At 35.5% G+C, this 11,316-nt stretch overlaps 1 protein-coding gene across 1 annotated transcript; it reads right to left on the reverse strand.

Moving 5' to 3' along the window:
* Nucleotides 1–214: 214 nt before the first annotated feature.
* Nucleotides 215–9,727, reverse strand: LOC112028938 (uncharacterized). Its single transcript, XM_065772516.1, has 14 exons — nt 9,577–9,727; nt 8,830–8,955; nt 7,544–7,642; nt 5,441–5,561; nt 5,218–5,281; nt 4,783–4,837; nt 4,585–4,709; nt 4,123–4,196; nt 3,296–3,345; nt 2,602–2,688; nt 1,699–1,749; nt 1,536–1,619; nt 1,077–1,127; nt 215–644 (listed from the first exon to the last, which is right to left on the reverse strand). Exons 1-14 carry the CDS (start codon nt 9,706–9,708, stop codon nt 561–563), a joined length of 1,203 nt encoding a protein of 400 aa, XP_065628588.1. The 5' UTR covers nt 9,709–9,727; the 3' UTR covers nt 215–560.
* Between the last annotated feature and the right edge of the window lie 1,589 nt (nt 9,728–11,316).

Here is an 11,316-nt window from a genome sequence, read left to right on the forward strand (position 1 = left end):
GCAGCAAAGGTTTTCTTTTTTTTTTTTTAATTGGAAAGTTACAAATGTAACCTGCAGGTCTTGAACCCACAACCTTACCAACAAATTACTCATGGAGGAGAAAGTGTCGGTTGAACTAGAGCACATTAATGGATTGCAGCAAAGATGCACAGATAGAGAGGGTTGTCCTGTAACTAAAAAATAGTAATATACCTCCGAACAAAGATGTGTGCTATTATATGACAAAAAATGAGCAACTATCTCACTACCATGATTGATTCTTATAAATACATCAACTCTCGCTCATCATTTATGAAATATGATTTCAATGTTCCATATCACCTAATCTGAGGCAAACAAAAAGAATTGAGTACAAAAACTACCCTACTTTTCCTTTCTTTTATTTTTCTTTTTCCTTCTTATTGTTTGGTAAGTTACACGTGCATCGATTAAATCCGGTCACAATTGCACCCTTCACCTCATTCTTATGTTTTGGGGGTGGGGGGGGGAAGGAGATGCCAGCTAGCTCATGGTACAATCAATAATAATAAGGTTACAAAACTGTATCAAGAAAAAATGCTTCACTCCTTTGGCCTTTTACTCATGGTTTTGCGCTTGCTAACATCCAGGTATTTCTTCCTTAACCGAATGGCCTTTGGTGTTACCTTCACATAAAACATAAGATGATATCAGAAAAGCATCATAGCCAGTAATTTGGTCCCCAAAAAAATAAATTAAAATCCAGGAATAACAAGACCAAACAAATTAAAAAGCCACTATCAGCAACAAAATTCACCAGAACTCAAAAACGTACACCCTTTCCCTACAGTGAACCCAAGACTTCTTATGTTATTTGAGTCGTGGCTCATTTCAAGGGTACACATTTTTTGTTGTAAAATTTGAAAAAGAATTAGGGAGGTCTGCAATAAAGCTAGGATACTAACATCGATGGTATAACAGTAACAACAAAAATATATGAAGAAATGGAAAGGCCTGAAATAAAATTAATTTCTTGTATAAAACGGATACAGGAGAACTGAAGTAGTTTCGATTATTAATTGAAAAAAGAGAAATAAAATAATTCAATTGCTACTTACCTCAATAAGCTCATCAGAAGCTACATAGCCAATGGCTTCTTCAAGAGTCATCTGCACCCAAATACATTCAGGTTAGCAACTGCGTACATGTCAAATGTGAAGGTGGGGAAGCTTTTCACTCATGACCATAAAAAGTCTCTTACTGCTTTCAACATCAACTTAAAAACTTCATAACAAGGTAGCTTCACTAATTCAACACGGTTGCCAAAAATTATACAAAACAGTCACACTTCATGTTGTATGAGAGTTTTCATGAAGGATGATCAAAAATATCCAGTTAATGTTTTTTTTCTTATCTTATCAAAAGAATATCCAGTCAATTATTTTGGCATAAATGAAGACCGAAAGGCCCTAAATGGGTTCAATCTACTAGTGAATCACACTTATTTCTAGGCATATTAGCACACAAACCACTGGAGGAAATAGAAACACATAACACGATGGCTAATAAATACGTACTAGACGAGGTGGTGATAGCTTCACATTCTCATCCTTGCTAGCAGCACGCACATTAGTAAGTTCTTTAGCCCTACTTGGATTGATCTGCACAATAGCAATCATTGCAAGTTAAGTCACTAGTGCTTAACAAATGGAGATAATGAAAGGTATAAGTCCTCCTTACATCTAGATCTGTATCCCGTGAATGTTCACCAACAATCATGCCATCATATGTCTGTACACCAAAGAGTCAAACAATCAGCTTTGCTTCATACAAGAGAACAGGAATTAATGCAAGACAGTTTACATATTAAGGTAGCTGTGGATTTCAAACTTCCTTGAGTTGTTTAATCTCTTTTAATAAAATGTCATTGCCAAATACCATCCATATCATCCTATTGGAGGAAGGCAAGAGGATCAAGAGGACCAATAACCCTGGCCATCCATTATGAGCCAATTAGTGCAGAACAAGCAGACAGTCATAATTTTCTTGGCTATGTAAACAGTCAGTCAATAATGCTGCCCTTGCCTCTTCCTATTGCTATTTCATCATTCTCAAACATGAAGTGGGCATTGTGGGACAAATAAGAGTCCCCCTTGTATCTGGTGTAAAAAAAATATGGCAATACCAGCAAAACTAACAGCATTTCAGATACATGATCATGACCACCCCACATATAGCAATTAAAAGGTGCAATGGTACTGTCAATCAAGGCACATATTGCAATGTTATGGAAAATTTTATAGAAATTCAGGACTTTAATTTTATTTAAACCCCCCCACAGGAATGTGAATGAATTTTTTTTTATTAATAAGTTACACACGCACCAAGTGGGTCTTGAATCTATGATCTCACCCTCCACCTTGCTCTACAAGGGAAGCACCATTTCAGCTAGAGTTCACTGGCAAGAATGTGCTTGATTTAATTCAGATAAATTTACTGTATTTTATTCAGAGGAAGTTAATGTAGTTATAGATTATAATAAAATATAAAAGCAGGAGACCTATATAAGTCACATATAGTTAACAACTAATGGAAGTTAGAAAGCACAGGGACAAACAAAAGTAAATTAGCAAAACTAACAACCTCCATCCCAGGAGTCACAAAGAGAGTTCCACGAGCTTCTAAACTCATCAGTGCATGAGCTGTAATTGTACCATAGCCCATTGATACCTGTACAATGTAGAGCACAAAATACAATCAGGTTCATGACTGAAAAAATGATAGAAATCTGAGCACAATCAGCTTCAAGATCTACTTCAATCAGCCACGCCATAATACAACAAAATAAATATCCCCCCACAATCATAAATTGACCCAATCATAAATTTAGTTATACAGCAAGGTGTAGCTTGAGTTTAGGCACAAAGGGATTTAGAACTCCCTTTCAATATATTTTATGTTTTAAACTGTATATCATGGTCAAAAGATCATACTGTCACCAATATGATTAAAGATTACATCCAAGAAGGCATACACATATACAAATGTATGTATGTATCTATGCATATAATGCTCTAACGTTCCTAATACGCAAAAAGTTAAAAGGGGGGGGGGGGGAGGAGGGGGGAGAAAAAGAGCAAGTTCTTTAAATTCGAACACCAAAGATCCATGATGCAACAGAAAAGATACATTGCAGCAGTAATGCAAATGCCAATGGAAATCTGAACATCTTCCAGTCAGCCATTCATACCCTCTCATTCTTTTGCTATGGTAATTAAAAAGAAAAGCTAAATCAAGTCAAGCCATCACATAACAGAAAGGCAATAGATAAACATACCAATACTCCTTTCCGAACATTTCCAAGAGGACCACGATATTTTTCGTAGGCTGCAAAAATAGATAGTGGTAGGAATGAAGAAGATTCCTAGAAAGGATACAACACTAAACAGCTAAAAAGTGAGAAGATCAAAATATTTAAAATAAACCATGAAGACAAGGAACTTAATAAATCTCACAAGTATTCAAGGTCAGGAAATTACTTATGACAGTAACAAAAGGGTAGTGGAGGGGAGAAGAGAGCGGGGGGGGGGGGGGGGGGATCACCCTATTCTTTACATCTTGGATCAAATCAGTTCTAAACAGAAGAAAACAGAATATTGGGACAGATTGGTAATGAGCAGGTACCACACCAGAGCCACAATCACATATCTACTTACAAAACCAATCTGACTCAGAACTCAATAAATTACAAATCCAATTTCTCATATTAGATTTATGGAAAATTTCTGCCTTATGTATCTCTATTTTTTTATTAGTAACGATATATTATAAAGAGACTAAGTTACTTTATGTTCACGAGGATGAAGACAAAAGTAAACTAAAAGAATTGCAAAGAATTGTGCTAAAAATTTAAGTGATTCTTTGAAATCTAATATGGAATTGCTGCGTGTAAGACCCCGCGCACATGTATCTCAACTTGGTGTTTCTTAATCTGGGTTAGCCAAGGTCAGTTGAAAGAAAATTTGGCACCCATGTTGATGACCCAATGATATGATACCAAGTTATGAGGAAGACCTAAAAGGTGATGGACGAAAATGAAAAAGGAGATGGACATAAACATGTTCAAAAGAACATGCAAAAATATCTTTAGCAGAACATGCATACTCAAGAAAGCACGGTGCATGAATCCAGTTCCACGTGTATCGCTGCTAAACACACTTCTGTAACCAACAAGACCCCTGAAGAACACAAAAAAGAAATTATTTATTTCCTTTCAAGACTACGAAAAAAAATCTCTATAAAATATATCATGAAGAAACAACCTTTTACTTAGAAACAAAAAGATTGGATTATTAGCAGGGTGTTTTTTATTCATCGCTCCAAACCCTAAGATGGGAGGGGGTTGCAATAAAGAAAAAGAATACTGTCCAGTTAGCTTTAATGCTCTCTGGGTTTCTTTGGTCATTTATATGTCCCCATTTGTATTGGACATGACACTTGTAATATATACATATATATATCACGAAACTTGTAATATATTCCCGCAACACATTACAAATATTTTAAAAACATATCTATTTTTTTTTTAGATATGTGTGCACGCTGAAGGTATAACTAGGCACTAACCTGGAAGGACAGGTTAAAGACAACCTAGTCCTGCCAAAATTTCCCGGGACAGGACCCATGTCAATAACCTCAGCTCGCCTATGAGATAGGGCTTCCATTATTAACCCCACATGCTCATCATTTACCTATAAATCACATTTTAAATGTTAAAGAACTCTATTCTTAAGAGAAAACTGCTGCAAATTGAGAGATTTTTACCTCAATAGTGACTTCTTCAATTGGCTCCAGCTTTTGACCCTTTTCAGCTTTATACCTGGTACAGTACAGGAACATTGAGAATTTGAGAATAAGAAGCTTATTGGTAAGGAAGATTATGTAAATATATGAACAAATCTAGGCACCTTATGATATCAAAAACTGGGAAAAACTACAAAGAAAAAAAGAGAGTTTTAATCGATGTAATAAAATCAACCTTCCAACTCTTAAACTTGTCATGCCCACACCCCCCACCCCCCCACAAAACACACCCCCGGTTCCCTCAATTTATACATTGACCGGCAGCAGTGAACACATTAACTCACACTTACTAAGTTTGATTGAATGTCTACATGTTTGTAATCAATATGTTTCTGTGATCAACTTTCACATTTATGGTTCTAGAACATCGAGGTCTCCAGCATATTGAAAACTTACATGACCTTTGGCGGTGAGACAGACAGTTCAAATCCTTCACGCCTCATATTCTCGATTAAGATACCTGTTTCACCCAGAAAGGAAACTAAATTCAACATATACTCAAATGTAAGAACAACCAAAAGAAGAGATGCAAGATCAAAAAAACTCTTGTGGGCCAAAAAAAAAAAAGTCTCTTTCTTTGTTCAATCTTTAGAAATTATACAGAAAGATAGGAACAAACCCAGTTGAAGTTCTCCCCTCCCCTGAACTTCATATGACTCTGATAAGCCTGGAAGAACATTTATGGCAAGATTTGTTTCTGCTTCAGCCATTAGCCGATCACCAATCCTCCCTCCAGTCAACTACAAATACATCAGCAGTAGCACATCACCTCATTTAGAACAATATTATACAGCACACAAGAAAACATACAAATATCTTAAAATGTTCATGTTGAGGAAGAAAGCATTCAATTCAAGGTGAGTACTGCACTGAGAAATTCCTTAGGGCGACCCAAAGTGAAATCAGACAGAAAATAATGCAAGATCTGAAGCCTCACAAGAATAGGATCAAGTACAACTAATGTAAAATGTAGCCACATCACATATTATGAAAACAGTACCTTGAGAGGCTTTAGATAGGAAAAAAATTTGGCAACTGTTCAGCAGAATACAAATTATTGCTTATTGCAGTCAGAATGTCTTTTTTTTTTTTTTTTTGGTTTGGGGGGGGGGGGGGGGGTTCAATCTTTAGAAATTATACAGAAAGATAGGAACAAACCCAGTTGAAGTTCTCCCCTCCCCTGAACTTCATATGACTCTGATAAGCCTGGAAGAACATTTATGGCAAGATTTGTTTCTGCTTCAGCCATTAGCCGATCGCCAATTCTCCCTCCAGTCAACTATAAATACATCAGCAGTAGCACATCACCTCATTTAGAACAATATTATAGAGCACACAAGAAAACATACAAATATCTTAAAATGTTCATGTTGAGGAAGAAAGCATTCAATTCAAGGTGAGTACTGCACGGAAAAATTAAGGGGCGACCCAAAGTGAAATCAGACAGAAAACAATGCAAGATCTGAAGCCTCACAAGAATAGGATCAAGTACAACTAATTTAAAATGTAGCCACATCACATATTATGAAAACAGTACCTTGAGAGGCTTTAGATAGGAAAAGAAAGATTGCATTATCAACGCTTCAGTTTGTATAAAGGCCTGGTTATGTTTTGTTTAGCATATAGCAAATTGCAAATTCTTTAATGTATTTGCACATGGGAAGCTGTTATGGGATTCTTTACAAAGAAATTGCAACGCTTCACTTTCGGATGGCATAAAAATAGTTCCATGTGGTAATGGCCAGGTTGTGTAAAATTTGGCAACTGTTCAGCAGAATACAAATTAATGCTTATTGCAGTCAGAATGTCTTTTTTTTTTTTTTGGAAAGTTATTGTGGTCAGAATCTCAGGTGTGACATCAGAAGCAAATCAAAAACAAAGAAAGCATAAGAATAATTAATACATCAAGTAGAAAGTGAAAACAAACATGGTCCAAAAGGCTGAATACAGTTTAGGAAGCTCCCCTCACATACAGTTCCCATAATGCCAAAAGTATGATCTAGAGGTGGTAGAAATCTTTTTTAGCTTTGATTAATCTCAGATCTTTTCTTTTTATTCATTTTAAGTGAAAGAGGGAGGGGACGTGGAATTTGAACCCTAAACATCTCCATTGGAAATACCACGAAATGCAAAGATGGTACACCAAGGTCCTACCATAAGCTCAAATTTAATCAACATTGATCACATTGCTTTACAAAGAGAAAGATGGTACAGCAAGGCTACCAATGGTGAAAATATTAGAAATAAGAGAAGAATAATTCTTATAGAAGAAAAATAAAAAATAAAAATTAATTGTATTGTTTAAGCACTGGCAGGTATACTCCCCCATAGGTCAAACTAAAATAAAACATTCTCTTTTCAAATGAGAAAAGGTACAGAACAATGAGAGGGTACGCACACAAACTCAAACACAAATCACCATGTCATTGTCATATGCACAAGCACAAATCGCCATGTCATTGTCATGTATAAATCCATTTTTTCTTTTCTTTTGTAAATTTTCCAATTTAGTATCATATTTGTTCATGCATTGTCTACAGAACAAAGGATTTGGACTTCTCTCTTTTCCTCTTAGCATAAGGAAAATCTTCCCAGAAAATTAAGAACACGGTAACAAAAAATCAACAGAATGCATTACTGAGACATAAATGGTAGCAAATAGAGCAAATAACAACACATATTGCAATTGATAGAAACAAGAAAGGAAAAAATGATGAGTCACATGGGTACCATCACGACCAGCCAATGGAGAGTCATTGACTCCAAAAGTCATAGAAATGGTCGGGGGATCCAACTCAACAGTGGGCAATGCCGTCATAACCTTGGCAAATAAAATCATAAGTTCAAAAAACATCCATATTATTTATTTGGATTATCAATAAATATAACACTGAAATGATTATAACTGAAAAATGCAAATAACACACTATAATGTAGACTATCATCTACAACTTGAATATATATATATATATATACCATTAAAAATGACGTTGAAGATGACAACATCATTACCCAAAAATACAGGTTCCATAGCCAAATTAATGCCCATATGTCCATACAAATCCTAGCATGTGTATTTGTGTGTGTGAACAAGGTACTAACCCTAAATGCAAAAATTGCAAGATGAACATGGGGAGCACAAAAACATGGAAAATATTTAGAAATCTTTAGATTTTCAAAAAGATCCTCAAACAGAGTAATTCTTTGTGACTCCAGAAAGAAATTCTTGAGTGCCTTAGACTTAGACCTCTGATCTAAATTACATTATTTTAGAAAGCCAACCCACTATCAAACTTTTTTTCCTCCATTAATGCCACTATACTAGAACCATGGTCAGTTTTATCCATTTGTCCTTTGAAAGGTTGATAGTAACTAATAATCTTTCAATTTGAATTAAAATTAAGGAACAAATAATAGTGAAATCCCTAATTTTATCTTTAGTTTTCTCTCCTTTCTCCATTTTCTCTCCTCTATCTCCCAATTTTCAGCTTTCCTCCTTGTCCTTATTTTTTCTCTCCTATTATAACTATAAGCCACGTGTTAAATGACAAAATTACCTTCATTTATCCCAAAATTGATTGGATTGATCTGAATGAATAGAATGAACTCTGGTTTGGGCAGAACTATAGAAGTTATTTTGGTTAGAATGATTATTTTCCTACAATGTCACATTCTGTAGCACCTAATATCCAAGAGTGGTCATGTCCAACACCTCATGTCCTTGTATAAACACAATACTCATGTCTGGGCCCACGATATAAGGAAAATAATATTTTCATAACAGTGTCAGTTTCTTTTTTCATTTAATTTGAAATACCACATCAACTTATGTGCTAAGATAACACATACTGGCCAATTCAAAGAACATGGTGCCAAAATGGAATAACAAAAACCGTCAATGACCTCAAAATTCGAGGTTGGGGCTTCTTCATGCTTTATCATGGGAGAAAAGAAGCAAAAACAGAACATAAATGACTCTGTGGAACAATAAAAATTGCATTCATTTACCTCCACATTTGCCACTGTATGGCCTATTGATGGACTTGCCAAACCGGCCATTGATATTATATCACCTGCTCCAGCACTATCAATTGGAACTATGGCCGTACCCTTCTTTTTCATTAATTTCACCACCTACAAGACAAAACCTACAAAGTCAACCCATATAATACCGGTAATGCTTGTGATCAAGACACATTGTTTGAAAAATAGAGTATTATATTGAAATCAACACTTTAAGGTCTTTGGCAAATCAACACGATAATTGATATCAGATATCTTATATAAATTGTATTTAAATGGCAATTTGGCTTAAGTAATTCAATTACTCTTTTGAATCGTTTGCACATATTATAAACTTTACTTAAAGTAAATGAAATAACAGGTAATAACTTCAGGAGAAGAAACAAGGTTCACAACCCTATTGCCATTTGTGTAGCATACTATGAGAAAGTGGAGGGGAGTTAAAACAATAGAGATCAGGATGTCCGTTGAAGTTGGTCATACTCACTATGGGATCCACATTCTAGACATGAATGTTATATATGTGTGTGTGTGTGCGCGCGCGTGTGTGCACATCATGAAATAATACTATAGAGCCTTGAAAATTCACCGCCACTGCAGAGAAATGAAGAAAATTGAAGGTTTTGTGGTTCCCATATAGTGGCAAGTACCAGTGAATCTGAAGTTATATGCCTCATTGTCATCCAGTTAACAAACCATAAAAGGACAGGTCTGATGAGGATAGATACACACCTTAGCTTCTTCAATTTTCACAACTCCAGAATCTTTATTACGAAGTCCATGGACTCTGTCAACAACACGAATGATTCCAGAAGAAACGCGTCCAGTTAATATTCTTCCAAGATAGAAGTCACGTTCCATCATCGAAACCTGAATGACACTGTCATGTGTGTTTCTCACAGTTTCCAAATAAGGAAGAAAAAAAATATAAACAAACCAAGTCAAGGGGAAAATGAAACTAAATTATGCCAGATGGCCCACAAGAATTACATTCTTTTATTCCTTCTCAAAGAGATCCCCATCATGTGGCCCAGAATTTTAAAGCAAGTTGTACTATAAAGTTTCCATGTATACAGAACACAGTATTTTTTTTTTTTTTTTTTGAACACACAACCAAACACTAGTAAAATATATGCAACTCATGTGTTTTGTGTAATAATTTCTCAACTTAAAAGTAGGCCTGTCCACGGGTCGGTTCAGGTCGGGTTTGTGCCCAACCCAGAACTGACCCGACCAGATCGAGTCTCCCAAATTTTAACCCACCGCTGATCAGAGGGTTGATCAGATCGAACGGGTCGGAGCTTCCACAGAGTTCGGGCGGATCGGTCGGGGTTGATTATTTGGAAAATGGCGAGAATCCATCGAAAAAAAGATGAAAAACGGCAGACCTCCAGCGAATTTTTTTTGAAAAATGGTAGAAATCTGGTTGATCTCTCCAAATCTAGCGAAATCTCGCCGGATCTAGCTGATGTGGATGAAATATATACAATAAAATACCATCAGATTTGCATAGTTAGCCTTATTTTTATATTATTTTGTGACTAATTATATATTATATATTTGTTTTGTGGAAAATAAAGGCCATTCACAATTGAGAAGCTGAACAAGTCACAAGTTGAATGCTAGGTGGGTCAAGCCGATTATAAAGCAAACTCAAGAGAGGAGAGCTTGCCATAAAGTAAAGATTCAGCCCAAAGAAGTAGAGCTTCCAGCCCAAGCGTGAATTCAAGAAGGAGCCCAAGATGCAATTCAACATGGATGAAGTTTGCTAGGAAGAAACTACAATCAAGCACAGGTCTGTCACAATAGAAAACAAGTCAACGTGGTGGGCTTTGGAAATCAATCGCTAATTGAATTGTTGTTGTGGGCCTCCGTATTACTTCACCAAAACATGCGCCTGAAGTGTTAGTGCGTGGCTTGAAATATGAAATCCTTGTTCTACTTGTATTAGGATTAGAGAATTGTGGGCGGCTATTTTTTTTTTTTTTTTTGCACATATAAGCCTCTAGGTTAGATTGCTTAAGTGGGTGCAAGGGCTAGGACTGGAGCGCAGGCAGCAGCACTTAGTTTCTTTTATGATTCTTCTCAAGCATTGTGACTATTTCTTTCTTTATTTTATTTGTTTAAGTTTAATGTTTAGTATTTTATTTTTTTGTTTTCTTTCAATTACCATGAGTAGCTAAACTTATAATTAAGGTTGAGGATGAAACCTTGTTAAAGATTATTAGTAATATTTATGTGATTTGATTTTTTTCACAATAATTGTTCTTTAATGATTAAAATTGTTCTTGCTTCATATCAATTGACTAAGATGGGATTCTAGATATGAGTTCAATCATGTTTTTCTCATGATTTAGGATTTGTCTTAATTAATTGAATGCTTGGTTTGTTAATTCTTGATTATAAAATTGGATATCGCTTGTGATTTGTCTGTCAATGGATACAATTTATGATTTGATTTTTAGAATTGGA

This window comes from Quercus suber, unplaced genomic scaffold (genome assembly GCF_002906115.3).
Source record: "Quercus suber isolate HL8 unplaced genomic scaffold, Cork oak 2.0 scaffold_60, whole genome shotgun sequence".
In the NCBI taxonomy this organism is placed as follows: Eukaryota; Viridiplantae; Streptophyta; class Magnoliopsida; order Fagales; family Fagaceae; genus Quercus; species Quercus suber.